Source organism: Venturia canescens, chromosome 3 (genome assembly GCF_019457755.1).
Source record: "Venturia canescens isolate UGA chromosome 3, ASM1945775v1, whole genome shotgun sequence".
Lineage (NCBI taxonomy): Eukaryota > Metazoa > Arthropoda > Insecta > Hymenoptera > Ichneumonidae > Venturia > Venturia canescens.
The window spans coordinates 14,222,251-14,242,438 of NC_057423.1; the positions used below are offsets into that span (position 1 = coordinate 14,222,251).

General features: G+C 42.2%; 1 protein-coding gene across 3 annotated transcripts in view; it reads right to left on the reverse strand.

Annotated features, from left to right (window-relative positions):
* Positions 1 to 20,188, reverse strand: part of eIF5B (eukaryotic translation initiation factor 5B) — a 53,020-nt gene that overhangs the window by 24,308 nt on the left and 8,524 nt on the right. For all 3 annotated transcript variants that reach the window (XM_043415051.1, XM_043415049.1, XM_043415050.1), the window contains exons 12-15: positions 18,347 to 18,423; positions 17,902 to 18,109; positions 15,563 to 15,658; positions 1,853 to 2,014 (exon numbers count right to left, since the gene is read on the reverse strand). In XM_043415051.1, the coding sequence (XP_043270986.1) occupies positions 1,853 to 2,014; positions 15,563 to 15,658; positions 17,902 to 18,109; positions 18,347 to 18,423 (543 nt within the window). The remainder of the gene's footprint in view (positions 1 to 1,852; positions 2,015 to 15,562; positions 15,659 to 17,901; positions 18,110 to 18,346; positions 18,424 to 20,188) is intronic.

Below are 20,188 nucleotides of genomic sequence, written 5' to 3' on the forward strand. Positions count from 1 at the left end.
TCTTGTCAAATTGACCAAATTACTGAACCTTTTCCTACGAACGACTCTCTTGTTATTCCATTTAATGACGAATGAGGTTCAGACGCTTTGATAAATATTTGTTCGAATATCAATGATCAGGTTGAATAAAAAGTAATCGTTCGGACGAAGTAATGAATTTGTTTATCTCGCTGATATTCCAATGCATTAAGGAAAATCATGCGTTCCTCGTGATTCAAAAAAGCAATTGAACTTTTTTGCTCTTTTCATGATCAAAGAAACGATTAAAATTTATTCTCTCAATTATTAAAATTATGTATGACTTATTTGTTGAGATTGATAAATTTTTAATACAATGATAGCGGTTAAAATACTTTCGTAGTAAAATCGTCAAGCAAAATGTGACAACAGCCATTTTCTATTTATATGCGTAAGCATATCTGTTTTGAAAAACCAGCTGGCTCATGGTGTTGTCAAACCTTCCACCGTTTGTGACGTTATTCCTCGTTAATCTCAAACAAATGTTTTTCTTTTTCCATTCCCAAGTCATTTTTACCTGTAACAAGGCTTTCTCAAGACATCAATGATATCTAAAAACACTCTATTTTCTTATTCGTGTTTTTGGCTCTTCAAAGTTGGGAGGATCCCATTTCATTAAATCCAAAAATCGTCGCACAGGAACTGCCATAAGAGGCTGTGTATAATCCTTCAAAAAATGAGATTTTCGTCTATTGTTTCCTCGACAACTAGACGATAGATCCAATGATGATTCACGACGCTGAAGTTTGCAACGTTCGAGTTCAACGAAATGATGTAAAGAAACCCCCAATAATTCCAGTAATTCTCCAATTTTTTTACCTCCCGAATTTGCAATTCGCAGTTTTTCAAGCTGCACCGATACTTCGCGAAATAAAAAATAATTGGTGAATTACAAATGTTTTTTTCGTTCATTTCGTTGGACTCCAACGTTGCAAACTTCAGCGTCGTTGATGATTCCGGGAATAGATGCACGCTGCATATTTCTAGCATATTTACAAATTTCAACTCTCAAAGTTGGAATTTTCGATTTCCATTTATTAGATCTGCGTGAACTTCCTTAAGGTGATGGATCAGTCGGTAATCACACCTCGAATTTTTGAAATTGAAACTCTTTGACACCGTTCGTCCGATTAAAATAATAAAAATGTCATCGTACGCAGCACGATCGCAAAAATCCGATGACATTTTTATTTTTTCGATCAGACGAACGATGTGGAAAAATTTCCTTTTCAAAATTTGCAGCTATCCCTCTCGCACTCACGGTTGTGATTACCGACTGATCCATCATCTTAATACAGAAAGTTCTTCTTTGAAGTTGAACAAAACACACACAAAATCGACAAGAAGCGAAAACTTACTAAAACAAAACTCGTTCCAATTTTCTTCTGTTTTTCCAATATTGCCAATCTAAAAATTTGCTAACCACATTCATATTATTATATACTTTCTTCGAACAACGCAAGTTTCATATTTGAAGTTTTTCTACTCGTTTATTTGGTTGCGATGAATCATGCGCGATATTCGTTTCCTTACATTCCTAGGATAGTTTGTTGCTTGAACTTTCGTAGCTGTTTGGAAAATTTTAAGATTGTTTCTTGCTCTTATCAAGCTCATCATTTTCATCGGAAGAATTGAAAAATTGAAAATTTTTTCATCGCGACAAAACACTCCTTTCCAGTGTAAAAATTGGTGACACTGACGAAACCGATTTCAGGAAACTCATTGCATCGATTCGGTGAAAAACTTCATAAAAATGTGCATCAATTTAAAAAAATGAAGAAACTCTCGTCTCACACAGACGCAATGGTAATAATACAAAGAATATATTACTCACCTTGCTGACGATGAAATCTTTTTCGTCGAAATGTCGACCATACATCTTGGGCGCTTCGCCCGGTACCGGCTCGATTTTGACACACACCTCTTGACCTTTTCTCGCAGAATCAACCGTCTTGTGATTGTATTCTATACTCGTTACGATGCCCAGATCAACGAACTGTAAACATCGATTATCAATGGATTAGAATGTTGCATCAATAATTCAATATCGATCTTGACACGAATCACTTTTTAAATTGTCTTCGACACAATCCCCAATAATATCGAATGTATCAAGAAACTTAATTCAAGAAAAATTTCTCAACGTTATTGATATTTAACTCTCTCAATGATCGAGTTGCTGCGCAAACAAATTGGTTGCTCAAACAAAATTTTCATTTATTCAACTTGTTTTGCGTCCTCAAAACAAATAACATTTTAAGTCAGTAAACTGAGGGTTCAAATCATCCAAAATTTTCCTCCAAGTTTCATTTTATTTTCCACCATTTGTTCATCCAATGAGAACGCCCTCGAGTGGCGAAATTTATTTTCCGAATGCAATGTTTCCTTTGAAATTCAAAGCGACTTCTCGTTCAAAGACGCGAGTACAAATTTGACTGTAGGACTTTGGCGTCTTCGTAACCTCGGAGTTACGAATCATTCATCGGTTGATGTGCATAGTAGAGCTAGTTAAGTATAGTGTACAAAGAGTGCGTGTAATCTGGCCGCTGTACAGGCATGCAGAGGCAGCCGATTCGCGATCCTTGCTCGCGTGGGTTAACCAGCTTCGTTCCCGTTCCATCCATACGCGTAAATCAGTCTCTTTTCTCTCTTTTTATTCCTCCCCATGAAAAGCGATCGTAACGAGTAAGTCTATTCGGCTGAAGAGGCCAAGAATTGTGAGGCTCGCGAAAGGACTAGCTCGATTTCCTGGAAGCTGAGGCGAAGAAGACGTCCATGGAGAATATTCTCGTCTGGACAGAAGAAGGAGGGAGTCGCTCGGAGGGATGTCCTCGGGGCGAAGGGCGGGGAGAGGGCGACGAAGTTTCCCTGTGAAACGTGCGTATTGCGAGATATGAAGCGAGGATAAAGGAAGCATCTTCGGACATGGGTAACGGCGTGAATGGGTGTTGCGAGTGGGCAGAGAGCGAGTGGCTTCGAGCAGGATGTTGGAAAATAAGTCGATTGGAAAAACGAGACGAGGAGAGTCTCCCGGGAACCCTGAGCCACCAATCTTTCATTGCGTTTCGGTTGCAGACGTTCGAGAAAAAACGCGTGTGTGAAATGAGTACAAAAAGGACGTTGTGCAAAAAAATACGTTTTTAATGGATTCCAGCGAAATAAAACTCAATATCGTAAAAGCGAAATGGCCGATAAAAGAGACGGGACTGCGACTAAAGTACGAAAATAAGTTAAAAAGAGGACGAGGTATAAAGACTGATAAAGAGGAGGAAGATGAATGGAAAATGAAGAAGACGATTCGACGAATGAGAGAGGCCGAGGCGAAAGAGAAGCGGAGAATAAATGTGCGCGGAGCTTGGCAGGGGGCCGGGGCCCCGAAATTTCAGGCTGTAAATTTGTTTTGTCACACCGTGAATGGGGAACGACGGTGATAAAGCTGGCTCAGAGCGAGCCATCGAAAGTTATACCTATCCGGCAAGGTCTCCGAGGTCCTCCCGAGCTAAACGAAGCACTCTTCTCCCTCTTTACTTTTTCGTCCGTCACGACGAAGAAGAAAGGGCAGAGTCGCTTGCCGAGAAAACGTATACGCGAGTATCGTTTTCTTCGGCATGCACGCACCGAGGACTCTGGCGTCGTCACTTTTGCACTCACACATAAACGTCCACGGGCGCACAGCGGCTCACCTGCGTGTGCAGAGGTGAAGAGCACCCGAGGGCCGAATCGCCCTCGACTCCGTTTGAGCAGGAGAACGGACCCGGCGGAGGAGCCTCGACCGATGATCGTAACTCGCCGGTGCCGCGGGCTCGGGTAATTAAGTATCCTTGCAAAAGGATCGCCAAACGAGACGACTTCGGACTTGGAGGATTGGCCAGTGATTATTTTAGCGCGTTGCAATAACGCGCGAAATGCGGATGACGAGGGCAGAGTTCGAGGGGATAGAAAAAGTTGCAACAATTTTTCTCCCCCAGCCCGAGCTCGTGCTTAAGCATTTCTCAACATTCCTCTGCACTTGGCTCGGCAACTTTCTCGCGAGAATTTTCAAACCCCGAGTCTTTTCTTGACGAAAATGTTGTCCGAATCGTAAGCAGCGTGGAAGCTCACGATTCGTGCACGAGGGGAAGAGAAACCGGCTAATTTTTCATTAGAGTTTCGTCCAAGATGAAATAAAGGGGAAAGGACGAAACGAATTCTACTGGGAAGAGCGAGAGGGAGGACTCGTGGGCGAAATGTATACGGGCTGAAGGAGGGAAGCGAAGATGCCCACGGCGATCGGTCTCTCTGCTGGACAATGGCCGACCGGATGTCGCTCGTGTCTTCCGAAACCCACGCCAACGTATATTCATATATGTGCACTCGTGTACTGAAAATATAAACGTCGCGAAGCTGGATCTTCGGCGGGACCGATGCTGGAAAGATTGGCTCGCGCGCAGATACGAATCCGAATACGCAACGAGTGTTTATTGGGCGGTTGGCGAATCGGCAAATATTTCACGTGAATTCTTAAAAAACTAATTGAAGAATTTCCTCGCTTCTTTTGCCTCGTTCACAAGAGCGAACAAGGCGTTGAAGAACAACCGGAAACGTCGATAGGTTCGTTCATCTTAAACAGTAAAAAGTTCGAGGTCACCGGGAGGATATCGCTGCTTCGGGAGGAATCTTCGCTTCCTCTTACTCCTCTTTATCCCTCTCATCCTTCGGGCCGAAGGGAGAGGGAGAGGAAAAGAGAGGCGAAAAGGTGGCGCGTGGGCAGGTTAAATTTATTTCTTCCTAAACGTTGCTACAGGGCCGTAGCACGTGGGTCGAGACACGGACCGAAGTGGTGTCGTGCCGTTCTTCTCGACCTCTTTCTCTCTCTCTCTCTATGGCTTTGTGCTCGCGATGCCACACGGGACAAGGAAAAAGGAGCAAAGATGGTGGTCCTCCAGAGGGGAAGATCCTTGCTCAGCATCTTCTCGATCTTCTTACTTTTTGCGAAAAAAGTAATACCTGACGCGAAATATAGAACCACTTTCTCTCTCTCTCTCTCTCTCTCTCTCTCTCTGTCCCTTTTCCGTAACTACTTGAATGCACGATCGCGGCGAGAGATTAATCAACTTTTCTACATTCTTCGAATCACCTGTCGTGCAAGGGATTTAAACCGAGTGGCTGGTCCACGGGAATTTTATCGACACGTGGGCACACACGGGGCGTTCTCGGAATAAACTTTAAATCTTGGACCGGATGCTGCGAAATAAAAAAAGGTGACTCGAATTCGTACGCTTTTCATTCGTCTTTTTGACTTGTCACGATAAAATAAAAACGAAGACATTTGTGCGAGGCGAAGCCACGGGCCTGCGATATCATTTTTCTCTCCCTGCGCAGCGTTATCTCGCGGCGGATGCTCCACGCATCACCGCCGAAGGGGATCGATCGTGAATGAAGCTCATTCATGGGGCCCTGGCTAACCACTCTCTTGTTAAAAAATGCCTCCGATACCTTTTTTCTCCTTTTCTTTCCTCCTCCAAACACGAGCCGCTACTCGATCCCTCTATTTTTACACACAACCCAAGCATGCACGGGTTTCAACTAATAAAACTCGATTGTACGTCCACAGGAATATTCGAGAGAAAGGTGCGAGCGCCACTTCGCTCCAGAGTCGAAAGCTCGCGACTATTATGACACTGTTTTCAAAGCCCATTTTTTTCTCTGTCTACGCGCGTCGGTTCGCCGATCGCGAGTCCTACAGCGGGGGCCCAAAACGACCCGAATCTTCTCTTCGTCCTAAAATGGTCCTCGCGGACACGCTCACGAGATTCGATTGTCCAATTTTTCTACAACGAAGTGACCGGTGTCGAGTCACGCACCGGGTGAATGCACGGAAAACGCGAAGAACTCGCGTAAATCAAGAAAATCCCCAGTCTCGACATTGCAGTTGTGCAAATGCTCGGAAAGTCCGTTTATCTCCTCCAAAAATCGATTTTCATTCCGCATCATTAAATTTAATTACTTTCCAACCGGGGGAGAAAGCACCGCGCAGCGAAAATTTCGAAAAGTTTCATTGAAAAACGTGTCCCCGGCGATGGGGAGCAGCAGGTTGAAGCAATCGTGACGGTCGGTGTGTGCTGGCGCACTCCGATCGGGTTTAAATGGCTCCGTACACGTGTACGCGCTGCGGGGACACTGATGCAAGGAGGGAAACATGGAACGAGGAGAAAGAGAGATCGGGAGAGGCAGGCCGGATTACCGCGTAGATGGTTATTAATGGACGGTACATCGCGAACGCGAACACCGGAGACGGCTGATCGATGAGAGACCATCAACTATCCATTCCCTTGGCTGTTAATCACATACGAGTATCGTATGTGATGTAGGAGCATTTTTACATCATAAACTCGAGCACCCATTTATTTATTGATAAACCAGAGTCCTCGGTTATTCAATGACCGCCGCCTTCGTCAGGTTTAGAATCTTCATAAAAAAGACGAAAGAGCGTTTGATTGGTTTTTTTTTTACGTCTGCATGATTCACACCTCTCGAGATCGCATCAAAAGTTTATGGTTACGAGGATCGATTGATGGTTTCATGGCGAAGCTGTAATAAAACGCAATTGAAAGGACCAGAATTATTGTGACTCTTGTGAAAAAGAAGCAGGAAAAAAGAAACTTGAGCACACCGTACTAACGAACCGACAATGCAGCTTCGATAGGTCCGACGCTCGAGAGGATAATACGACGGGCCTTTGACTCTCGAACTACGAGAGAGAGAGGAGAATGGGAGAACGGCGGAGGAGGGGAGAGGGGAGAAGCGCCGAGTGAGCGAGACGTCCGCAAAGATGAATGAACCTGAACTTCTTGCTCTCTCGTATTCGAGGAGCACAGAAGTTCGATCGATTTCCTCGGGAGTCATTCCCCGAACGTGCAGCCCAATTTCGGAGCTCACCGAAAAACTCGTGATGTTTCTACGTGGGCGATACAAGTCACGGAGAAAAGTTTTTAGAAGCTTATGGAGTGAAATAGAAAGCAAAGAAGGAACATAAAAAACGGTTATTCCGAGAAGAATTAAAGGGCGGAGCTCCCTACTCGCCTCCCAGACTCCTGGAACCGGAAGTCTATTTTTGTACCGAAATAACACTGATTTAGAATCCTCGAAACTCAGCCTGCCTCTTGTTGTGTATCAATCACTTTATGCATTCAAGCGAGTTTCTGCTTATCTGCTGGCAGAATCCCTGGCGGGCGAAGTGACATTTCGTATAACTTCTTATTTTTCGAGAAAAACTTTTCGTAATTGTCATAAAGTTTCTGAAAACTGCTCCAAATATATTTTTTCTTGGCCATCTTTTTTGAGGAGGTTCAAGCGTATTTTATGAAAAAATTATTTTCCAACTTTGTCTCAACCACCGTCTCGAAACTGAGATATTTATCGACGGAGCTCGAAATTCTTTGAAAGCTTCCGTAACAGTCCGCGTTTAACCTGTCATTTTGAACAACGAATATCTCGATCACCAGGCCGTGAAACCTCTCCGAATTTTCCCCACATAATTAAGCATTGCTCAATAAGATTCACCCAAATTTTCAATTCATCAACTTGGAATAATAAAATCTAATGTATTTTTCGTGTGGTATCCCACACATATCGCTTGAACTTCCTTAAAGAAAAGAAACAAGAATGAATGGATAAAGGGAGGAGTTGGTTCGTGTACGGGGGCGGGGGAAGAGATTGGAAAATAGCTTTTAGCACTGGCTCGTAATCTGTGGCTCTTTATCGTACAGAAAGATACGCACCGATGGGAAGGGATGTTACACGGGAACTTGTCGGAGGTTAAAGAATTTAAAAAGAAACTTTGAAAGTCTCGGCGGGTACTGGAGAATGGAGATAAAGATTCCGTAGCTCCTACCAGTTAGTTTTTTTTCCCTTCCGAAGATCCAGTATCGCCCGGCGACTCCGAGTCGTTCAACAATAATAATGCGCCTCTCCATTGATTAACATTGAATGAAATATTTTCTTTATTTTTTCAACACACAGGACATCCGTTTTCCGCTCTCCGCTACGATTTTTCAATGGGCTCGTAGATTTCCGCTCATAATCGGGACAACGCTCGTTCGGATGAACTTTATTCCGGTGAAAAATACGTGAGCCGGTGCGCTGCCGGGCTACGGCGAAAGAGCCAAATCGATCCTCCGCATGCTCGCTTCGTTAATTCGAGTGGAAAATAAGTATGAAACCGATAACTTAAGCGAGTTGTAGAATAAAAATGAGAATAATTCGACGAAGGGAAGAGGCACCGCGAGGCTACGCTTGCCTCGAAGAGGGGCAGGGGAAAGACCGCATCCCGGTGGGTCGCCGCCGCCGGCTTCCGGTCCCCGGGAGCCAGAGAGAGAGAGCTCACTGGCTCACTTCCGGTCGTTTATCACTCGCGAGCGAGCGAGCTAGTAGCGCGGTGGAAAACACGCTTGAACAGGGACCGACGCTGAGAGGAAACGAGACCAAGTGGATAAATGAGTTCCAAGAGAATTTTTTTAGTCTCATCCGCGAGCGACGTTTTATTGGAGCGGCGTGTATCGAGCCGCGTAAACGAAGAAATAACTCGAGACGTATATTTTTCATGGCTTTTTCTCGACCCGTACTTCGAGCTCGGCTTAACACTCGCGACTGTTTAACTGTTTATTCTGCTTTGATACTACGGAGCGAATGATGACGTTGGAGGACATGGAACGTCAGAAATTCTTGGAGCTGAAATCGCGCGCGGATCCACGCAGTCTCGAAACGCGCGATTCTCTTCCGCGTGAGTATCCCGTCGGGTGACAGGCAAGGAGGCAAGGCAAAGAGAGCGATAACGTGTTGTTGAACTTGCGATCGTCCGCGGCAGATAGCATTTCCTTCGCATCGCTCTATGCTGCTCTACTTCGCTCGATCCACGGAAACAGGAAAGACGAGAGAATAATAAAGCCATCCGGAAGAGAGAAACTCGCAGGAATAAGACGTTTGTGGGTGTCACTATTTTGAGTCGCGAAACGCTTGCGAACTCACGTATACCAGAGGAAAAGAGAAACGAGCTCGCGTCTAGGGCGGACGACGAAGGTGCGAACGATTCTCTCTCCCTCTCCTCGCAGACTTCGCAGAGGCCTTCGGTCGCTCTGCTAAAATAAATATCGCATTCTCCTCCTTTTTTTTTCATTCTCTTTTCGCACTCGCGAGAGGGCTCGAGTCCAGGGCGTGCGTCACTTTGAAAACTACGAGTCGCTTTGGGTCATGTCGAGGAATCCATTCACCGGTTCACGAGCCGGCGACAGCTCCGGGCCGCTCCTGACCTGAGCCAACGCTTCGTGACGGCCAATATCCGGTTCGGATCATCGCGACTGTCCCTTCGCGATCGTTCGCTTCTCGCTCGCTTTTTCTCTACCTTTTACCTCTTGAATAATGAATATGCAAGCCTTCCCGTTCTCGCGCGGACCGGAATACACGAAATTCAAAACGAAGATCGACAAGTGCAAGTCCGATTTTTACATCTCACAGTTTTTGCAGATCAAATAACCGATTTATCGAGCTTCCTGCTTCGGTAATTAGGAGAATAATAATTCCAGCTTAATGCTTTCCCCGGGCGCAGAGAAAAAAATCGTTTGGACAGTCCGACGAATTTTTAATCGATCGCACGAACATTTCGTATCGAGTTGCTGTATCGAGTTATCGGTCGGACCAAGAAAAACTTTGACGCAGCTGAACAGATTCATGTAAATCCAATAAAATATCATGGAAACGAACACTTTTTTTTACTCGTCCGTAACTGATTCGTACGAGAGTGATAATCGTGATTGTGCAAAAAAAATCATTCGCAACCGCGGGATTTGGTTGATTTTATGAAACATTTTAATGATTTGGCCGAGTGAACTGAATCAATTGTCGTTGAAGAAAACAACGTTGGGTTTGCCAAATTTCAGTGCAATAAAATGGATTTGGGTGAATGAAAAAATCGTTTTTTTCCTCAATGCTCGAGGTAGATCATGCCCGAAGGATCGTGTTTTAAGGATGTCTGAATTGGATCGATTTTCACTTTCTAATTAAGGCTATAATCACTTTAAATTCACGTCAGAGTTGTTAATTCGAAATTGTAATTCGAAATTTTTTCAACTTATCTTTTGGCGAGTGAAATTACAAGTCATTAATCAATCGGGGATCCGTCACTGACCGAACCCGAAATTTCACTCGTCCCTGGCTAAAATACTATAGTTTTTTACGCAAAAAATCGCATTGGAGAGCGCAAAGAGTAAACGCAAAGGGAAATAGATGAAGAAAAAAGTATTAACCCCTTCGGTGGCATTGACGCCATTTGGCGTCAGATCAATTCCTGCATTTTGCTCCGCCGCGTGGAAATCCTTTTTTTCTTTCTTTTTTTTCAGCATTTTGGGCACTTGGCGTAAAAAATGTCTTGGCAAGCAAGAAGAAAAAAATGCCGAAATAAGCAAATGTGACGTTACACGAGTGTTCGTTACCAATTTTGTTTTCAATCTTTAACGTAAATTACTAGTGAGACAATCGTCTCCAATTTATCCTCAGACCTTCATTATATACTTCATTGTTATGGTGTACGTTTTTCATAAACTTCGTAAAAAGCGTTCATTCGTTACATGGAAAGGTAACGATTTTTGACGCATAGCTCCGATAACCATGTGCATTTTTCTTCATATTTAAAGACGTTTATCTCAATAAATGATAAGACGAATACTTTAAAATTTGATATGCGTGCAAGTCGATAACGCATTTAAACTCTGTGTAAATATGAAGACTTCCTTAAGAAAATCGTTTCGTGGATGAATAACCTTAAAACACGACGAACTATTGGCTAACATTGGTTTTCGTTAGATTTATTCTCGGCAATGTCGCATCCTTGAATAAAGTTTGGCCGGAAAAAGTAGGAAAAATTGGTATGAAAATTGGGAGTAGGCGCAAGTTGAGCGAGTGTCTTTGACACTCGCGCGGCGTTGGAGAGAGAATCCTCTCCCGGGCACAAAGTGCCCTCGAAGGATTTCGCGTGCACTTGGTCGTAGAGCGTGTATGGCGAAAGAGGAACGATGGAACGAGGCACGTGGGCTAACTATATGGCGCGGGGCTGCTTTCTATGCGAGGGCGAGCGCGAGACCCGTAAGAATGCGAGGTTCGTTTTCTCGCCGCAAAAGCCTCCGCCAGAGTAAACCTGAATAGCGAGCCTTCGCTCGCGGCCTACCTAAAACGCACACGCAAAACCGCACACATTCTTCATCTCTTTCTCTCTCTCTCTCTCTTCGACTCTAACGACGCGCACGTCCTCCGTTGGAGCTCGACGCGATTCGCCCTGCAAAAACACCGCGCCGGAATAATCATTCGACGAATGGACGACGATGATCGAAACGACAAATTAAATCCTTTTGCGCTGATACGACTGCGATTTTAATTAAACGTGAATACGTCAAAACTCCGCAAAAGCTGGGACAAGTTTAAATTCTTGAAAATGTGACTATTTTATCTTCCAAAAATGTTTGAGATTGCAAAATGAATGTTCGCAGAGTCAAATTCGCTGCATTGGCATCATACTTTTTGCTTCGAATTCCGAATATTTGACAGAGCGTCAAAATCTGACGGCTGTACTCAAAAAACTCGGTATGAATTTGCTCCAACTTCGAGTCATTTAACTTTTGAATTCGTATCAAACGGAACGTTTAAATGTGACGAGACTTTTGTCAGCGTCGGTTCCATTCGAGTGTGCCGCATATCGCGCAAGTTTATCGCTCCATTCCGATGCTACCATATACCGACAAGAATCTCCCAACGAATCAGCCCAAAACAATCGAGCCGAGAACTGCGGCAGGAATTTTCTTTCGATTCTCCGCTGTCATTCGGTTCGCCGAATGATTGGACAAAGGAATCAATTATTTCGACAAATTTTCTCTCGCGTGCGTGTGCACGAGCGAGCACCGAGGTCCATTGAATCTCGTCGTCGCTGTCCCTCGCCCGGTGATCGAGAGTCAAAAGGATACGAGCGATTCTCGCTCGTAACCGTTGTTAAGTGGGTATGGGATCGTTGTCGCGTATATAAGCGCGTGGTACGTGGGCTCAGGAGGCCGCGCGGGGCAAATGGGGGTCGCGTGGCCCCATCGGACGACGTTCCACACAAAGATTATAATGGAAAGGACTCTCGCGAGTGCGAATTTTTATTTATCTTCCTTTTTCATTTGTGTGTTTGTGTGTGTGTGTGTGTGGCGATGTTTTTATCTTTTTTTTTTTTTTTCGCGGGAGAAATACGTTCCGTTCGTCGGTTGAGAACGAGTCTTGGTGCTGCGCTTGGCACATGACCGAGCGACCTCGTGTTCCACGAATCTCCGATTAAATTACAGACTCTCCTTTCGTATGATCCTGAATAATTTATGGCGTAGATGATTATCGGACGAGTTCGTTCAACACCTCGTTCTTCTTTCGCCCATAGATATTTCCCTCGTAGTATAAACGCACGAGCCGAGCCCCGCAACCCCCGCGCAACTTTCGCTCCGTAACGAACTCTATTTTTTGGGGCTTCGTACTCACGGGAATCCTGACTATTTCGCCGGTTTCGCGGGCCTCAAACATTCTTTCATATCGCGATTCAATGTTTTATGCCTCGCATGAGAAAACTGCGGAGGTGGCAATCCGAATAGGGGAAAAGTCGAGAAAAAAAAACGATAGTTTCAATCGTATTTAATTGAGCGCGAAAAAAATTCACTTTTTTTCATCGTTTAGGAGGAAATGTCGTTGATAATATTTTTCAATGGGAAAGTTCTGAAGGATCTTTTCGGAGATTTGCTATTTTCGCTGTTTTTCGAGACATCGGTGGATTTGTTTGATTAAACATCGCGTCGAGCCAGATTTCAAGTTGGAAAAAAGACTAACTCGTCGACGCCCATGTGGAAAGGTTCATACGTGTAATAAACGTGATTTGTTTTTCGCCCTCTTTTTCTCTCTGCCCGGAGAGCGTTGAACCGACGGGGAAAAAATAGTTGAACGCCCACTATATCGCGTCGCGGACGCGTATCGCTCGATCTACCCTGGACTACCGATCACGAGGCGCGAGAAGGAAAAACCTCGTCCTCCTACGACACGAGCGCGCGCCGATCGAGGATCGAGACAACGCGCGCTCCATTTTTATCGTTTCGATCGTTTATTTTGTTTTCTTTCAATTTTATTTTTCGTTTCACAACTTCTTATGAATCTCGCTTTATTTTTTTATTTCGTTTTTACGAAATTTTCTCTGATTTCGTTAAATCGTTCCGGTTTTGAGTGCTATTCAAAAGTTGCCTCAGGGCCTGGTACACGTTTGAAAAAATTCAATAATATAATCGTTAGTCATTAGAGAAATTTATCTACGGTAATGTGATATTTTTAGGAAAATTTTCATAGTACAAAGCTTCAATAACTTTCCAAAACTATTATCACCGAACTTCAAAATTTCCAGAGCTCCAAAGATGTCTGCATTTTTTAAGAGCTTCATTCACTCTTTAATAAGGGTAAACTCGCATTCTACGAACATTTTGAGTTGGAAGCTGTAGAAAATGAAAAGAACTTTTGAAAAAATGGGGAAAATGATTTTTTTTGCTATCTTAGGAATAAAAGTTACGATAAAAACCATGAAATTAGAAGTTTTAGGAAAAATGTTTTGGACTTTCTGAAATCATACACCGTCCATCTATTCCCGAAATTATTATTATGAAATCGTCCCAACTTCGAAGAGCCAAAAACGAGAATAAGCAAATAGAGTGTTTTTAGATATCAATGATGTCTTGAAAAAGCCTTGTTACCGATGAAAATCACTTGAGAATGGAAAAATAAAAACACTTTTTTGAGATTAACGAGTAATAACGACACAAACGGTGGAAGATTTTACAACACCGTGAGCCAGCTGGTTTTTCAAAATAGATATGCTTACGCATATAAATAGAAAATGGCTGTTGTCACATTTTGCTTGACGATTTTACTACGAAAGTATTTTAACCGCTATCTTTGTATTAAAAATTTATCAATCTCAACAAATAAGTCATACATCATTTTAATAATTGCGAGAATAATTTTTAATCGTTTCCTTGATCATTAAAAGAGCAAAAAAGTTCAGTTGCTTTTTTGAATCACAAGTAACGCATGATCTTACTTAAGGTTGATCCTCTGCGACAGCCACAACCAAAAGTTATGTACTGTCTGAATATTAAAAGGCTTAATAATTCGTTCGGATCGTAATCAATAACTTTGTAAAGAGCCTATATACGTACTCGGTGCCAGCAGATATAGTACAAATATCATTTGCTTTCGTAAAATTTATTCTAAAAGTATTTTTAATCCGACATCGTGAGTAAATTTTTTGACGGAACTATCCAGGTTACGCTTCAACACACAGAAAAGGTTGTCTATACAGACGACATTCGCTTGTTCGCTTGCAAAATATATCGTATGCAGCCTAAACCTTCGTACTTCTCGAGGCTATATCTGTCAAACTATATGGTCAATCACCTTGATTTTTTTTCACAATATCTGTGATATCCTGCTCTAGCTCCTCCTCGTTTTTTATAAACTTCCTAATTTTAGTACTAGCGGTAGAATTAATAATGTGCCGTTTGCTTATGCATGGTCCATATGTTACGTGTTAATTGAGTCAACTTCAATTTCATATATCTCGGGTTCGGGATGGTGAAACTTGTTAAAATTTTATAGAAGTATTGTTCATATGTTAAACAATACGTATGCCAAATTTAAATAATTTCCTAATTTAACTGTCTCGTGGAGGAACCACCTTAATGATGAATGAATTGTTTTTTCTTGTGCGATACCAAAATTCAATCTCAAAGTTCAATTACATCGTGTTTCCGTAGTTTTTTTGATAATGCAATAATAACATTTGACAATGACAATTGACTGAGATAGAAAAGAGATTGGAAAAATAAAATTTTTCTAGAAAATGTTGTTTTGCTCAAAGAAAATCATTATTTTTCCAATTACAGTGCAATTAGTACTGTTAACGTTAGCGTTGTAATTGCTCGTTTGATGCCGAGAAGGTTGCCACTTAAAACGCAAATTTTACCCTAAAGCGATGCCAGGACGCACGAATGTATAAAATATAGAATGAAAATTTGCGAGAGTGGTTGGAGAGGAACGTGGGTAGTTTTCGTTGGAGCGTATCTTGCGATCTCGTTCGGCAATGGATATCACGAGGACGTACGCAAGAGAGCCTTGGAGCGGAGAAGTGGGAGATAAAAAAGTGTCCACCGGTGCTGTGGCGCACCGAGCCGTATAGAAACGAGATCACGTGGGCGGTCTAATTTTCGTGAGGGCGACGAGTCTGGTCGTCTGGTGAGCGATCGATAGGGCGCCGCACCCGAATACCACTCAATTTCATATCCTATCTCTCATTCTCTGTTTCCAGTTTGAGATTGAACGTTCAAACATTCAAAAAAGAACTTTCTTTCACGAAATAATCATTTTTCCAAAAATTAAAAAACAAATGATTTTTGTCGTAAGATGAAAAACGGAGAAACAACTTTCGTCGCCGTAATTTCAAGTCATTTTTCTCATTTACCTCTTTGCTGGGAACGCAAACCGGAGTGCCATCCCGTACGATTCCAGCCTCCACCATGACGCCCATAACGATGGGATCTCTCGAGTTGAAAATGTGCTAAAAAAGACAAAAAACAAAGTCAAATGATTATTATCCGAGTTCACAAAATGAGAATAAAGTATTGTTGGTAATTCGAGAGAAGAATTTCTACGTGCGGTGAAGAAAAAAGGGTCAAATTTTTATTGTTTGCCAATAGGAAATAAAGTATTTTCCAGAAGCGCCTTCGAGCTCGTGGCCGGTCAACAGGAAGCCTCGTGTTTGTTACTTTGGAACAACCCTGCTCCTCAACCGCTTCTAGGAAAGCATTATCGCACGATATAGGCCAACGGCTGTACTTTGTTTTGCCACGCGCCACGCAGTCTTGCAGCGAAATTTCTTTCCACGCGACACGCGGTGGATCGAGAGCGCTTTCCAATCCCTACTTCATTCGTGTCAGTTATCGTTTCATTTGAATTCAAGCCTGCATTATCAAATCGATGTTTACGATCTCTCTCACTTATTCGATCGTTTTTTTATCACCCAGTTTCATCCAAGTTCAGTTTTCGTAACAATCCAATCGGGCTTGTTCGATTGATTTTTCATAGAATTAATTTACAGGTGATTGCATCGAAGCCAATATTTCCTTGAAATTTATTTAACCGAATGATCACATTTTCGTAAGCTGTTGAATCGTCCGAAATTTCTGCGAGTTTATAAAACGTTGGAATTTTCACAGTCCGAATAAACCGGAAACATTGGATTTTCAATCAGTTCACAGATTGTAAATAAAATATCGTCGATTATTCAGCACAACAATTGTGTGCGGCAGAAACTCTTGTTCGCGAATGAACCCGTAGATTCATTCGGGTCATAAGATTGTGGAAGAACGTTCGGCAATAGTTGCGCGAACGGTAAAAAGAAAGAAGGATTCCGCCCTGGTTTATCAGAGCGGCAGTTCCAGTCGTTCTCTCATATCCGGTGATAAGAGCCTGATCCGGCGAGCTCTCGCGTTACTATTCAACTGTCCGTGTACACATAGCCACACGCTTCGAGACCGGCGAGAAATCTTATCGTACCAGGATATCGATAACGTTAATCGATCCTCAACGCTCCAAACCTATATACGTTATTGGGAAAGTGTGACTTGAGAAAATGTTGCGAGCGTCTGAAATAATTAGCGGGACACGAAGTTTGTTCGCAGACGTCCAAAGATTCCTCCTTTATACACTATAAATCTAAAAACAAAATAATTTATTTCAATGATTATCGTAGATTAACCTTTTAAGGACGGAGATTTTTACGTTGAAATCGACCTTTCTTTTTACACGAAATTTGTGCATAACATCGATAAATTTTTCAAGTGAAGTGCCCGACCAAACTAGTGGTTGATATTTCGACCAGATCCGTCCTTTAAAGGTTAAGGGCCATGAACGGTGTAGAAGTTGGAATTTTAGGTTTTTTTTTGATCTTTTTTATAAATAAAAATTGGTTGGATGTATTTAAATGAAACCTTGTACACATCCATCTTTTACATGATCTGGAAAATTAAAAAAAAAAAAATTTCATGGTATTTTTCGTACAATGGTGTGTGAAAATGGCACTCCTTGAATCGAGGTTGACAGCAAATCTTAAAAGTGGTACATCTCAGGACAAAAATCAAAAGATTCTTAAAATATACGCTATTAGCTACAGCATGACGTAAGGGATCTTCAAAATATTGTTTAGAAAAAAAGATGGCGACCATTTGAAGAAAAAAATCACAAATTTTGTGGATTTCTCAGTAGAAAATTCTTTATAAAAGAAAAATAAAATAAAAAAATTTTCAAAAAACGGCTATGTCATGCTGAAAAGATACGTTTTCCCTACAAAATGCAATTTTAATCAAAGCACTGGGATAAAGACTCTTTCCGTTTTGCTGTCAGCGCCGATTCAAAGGGTGCCATTTTCAACACACCAATGTACAAAAATATAAAAATTTTTCCAGTACTTCTGAACATGTCAAAATCTACCCAACCAATTTTTATTTATAAAAGAAACAAAAAAAAACCTAAAATTCAAACGTTTACACTGTTCATAGCCCTTAATGGGGAATGCGACAAGACAAATTGACGTTGAACCGCAAAAAAATAATTAAAAAAAAAAAAAAACAACTAGAATGAATAATTTTTTATCACCATTTATAGCCCAAAGTGAGTTCAATAAAACGAAAAAACTTTTGCGCTGTGGTAAAAGTTTTTAAAAAAATGTTGATCCCGTATCGTCACGACTAATTCGCTATTTTTTATTTCCGTGTTTATTTTCTTTCTTTCAAGAACATTTACCTGCGGAAGGACGCGCAACTTGCAAGGAAAAACTGCAATATGCCTGTGCTCGTCCCGCTTTCGTTGCTTCAGTTCTTCCCTGAAGCCGGTGAATTTGTCGAAGAGATGATAAATTATGTCAGCCACGAAAATCTTGACCCCTAGAGAATCGGCCAGCTCTTGGGCGTCTCTCTCGACTTTTACGTCGAAAGCTAAGATCGTCGCGTACCTGCAAAACAATGAAGCAGATTTAGTCACGCGTTGCCAGAGATTACGGATCGCTGTCTCTTCAAAAACTTTATCATTCGTTCGAAACTTCAAGAAAAACGAAATTTGAGTAATTTATTAAAACGTGATGTATTTTGTGTACCGAAGTCAGATCCTTTGGCAATCATCGTGTGATTATGCTTCTGCAAAGCTCATTTTCATCTTCGTTAATTTTTATTGCTCATTTTTAACAACTTACTGACTATCGTGCTCCAACATTATAGATGCTTTCATAACGTCCTTTTTGACGACAGGCCCGATGCGTATTCCGGCATACTGAAAATAAAAAAAAGGTCATTTCAGAATGAAAAATTATTATTTTCAGAAAATTTTCATAAAAATGACGACAAAACCGAGGACTCGGTGCGATAAAAAAGTTTGACACCGTCGATATGAAACCCTCGGGGTACGGTACCGTTCGTGATTTTCTTCTGGTGTACAAATAATTTTAACAAAAAGCTGAGTTTAGTGTGGCGTAGCTTATTCTGAGTGTGGGACGTTGTTGTTATTGTTTTTGTCCGGAGGTTAAATAATTGGATTATTGTCGAAGTGGAGAGAGCGTAATTGACGTGGTGGCAGTTCTCTTTGTCTCGCTTACGTTCACGAACGGGAAATAAATACAGCGAGCTCAGAAAAAGGGAAGGAAAAAGGAGGAAGAGAGCGATGAGAAGCTCGGATATCCAAGCGAGTGTAGGCTGATAAGAGGCTTCGCGCCTCGTTGTTTCATCGTTTCTTCTTTTGTCTTGGTCTCGTTGAACGGGTGCTCCCGTCGAGGTGTCGCGTTACGGCGACCAAAGGCGACGTTCTACAGCGACGATGAGCCCCGTAGGATCATGCAGTGGTAAATTGAATAGAGCCAAATTCAGTAAAACTCTTTCTCTTTTGAGCTGCCCATAACCTCGAAATTTCTCGCGATGACACGCTCACTTCTTTGATAATTATTGGTACAAAAATTCGACGGAATTCGACGAAGCAAAATCTCGACGAAGTCAACAGAAAACCGGCAACCAGCACTCCGTTTCTTTTGTCTCCGAGTTAAGTTCAATGAAAAACTATAAATCGCGGTGCTTGCACAAAAATGTTGAATTGTTTATTCAGCTTTTTGCAACGAGGTTGAGGTCGCCCAAATTTTCTTGGGCGAAAAAGCTTCTTTTCTGACATTTCTCCGAGACCCTGCCACCATTTGGTTACTTTTATAATTCCTCGTCTCGAAAAGTTTCCTAATTTTTGAGAATTTCGATAATAAATGTTCACCAAATGCGAGCTTATATGATCGACGTTATTGGGAAAAGAAGAAAATGCGACACGATTGAAAAGGTAAAATTGGCGTAGTTTTCGACCTCGTCTTTTTTCTGTTTATCCGCAAAAAAACGGATTGCATGGTATATTCCATAGCTCACGAGAAAAATGTCATCTGCAAGAAAAAATGAGGGTCTTATTCGATCCGAAAACAAGCCAAAATACTGAAAAGAGTGTGAAAAAGAAAATGAAAAACGACGAGCAGTATAAAAGTCGCTGGAATAAAGAAGGAAGTCGAGACCCACGATGAAGAACGATATCCCCCGGAGGGAGAGAGAAAAATAAACGGGAAGTAGAACGAGAACGCGAGATAGATATTTGAAGGATAGTATAACGGGTGTTGCTGCTGCTGCTGCTGCTCAGTTACGCACGAGAGAGAGAGAAAGAGATAGAAAGAGGAGAAGAAAAGAGGAGCATTATTATATGGAGGTAATTTGCTTCGCCAACTCGAAAGCGTCCAGGATCTACTGTTACCCGCATCAACGCAACGGTTGCGGCTGCTTTCCATCTTTCTCATTTTCTCTTGCTTTCCGCGATAGCGTCGTTATAATATTTCAGAACAAGCGAGAAAATATAAGAGACGCAATTAGCAGCTTCCTTCCATTTTTCGAGCGTAAACTCGAAAGCGCGATCTCCTCGTCGTTGGGCTTTCCCCCCTTCTTTCTCTCCGATCGTCTCTTCCTCTTTACACGACTTTCTAAACGACCCAGAGCATTCAAGATGCAAGAGAATTTCACACCGA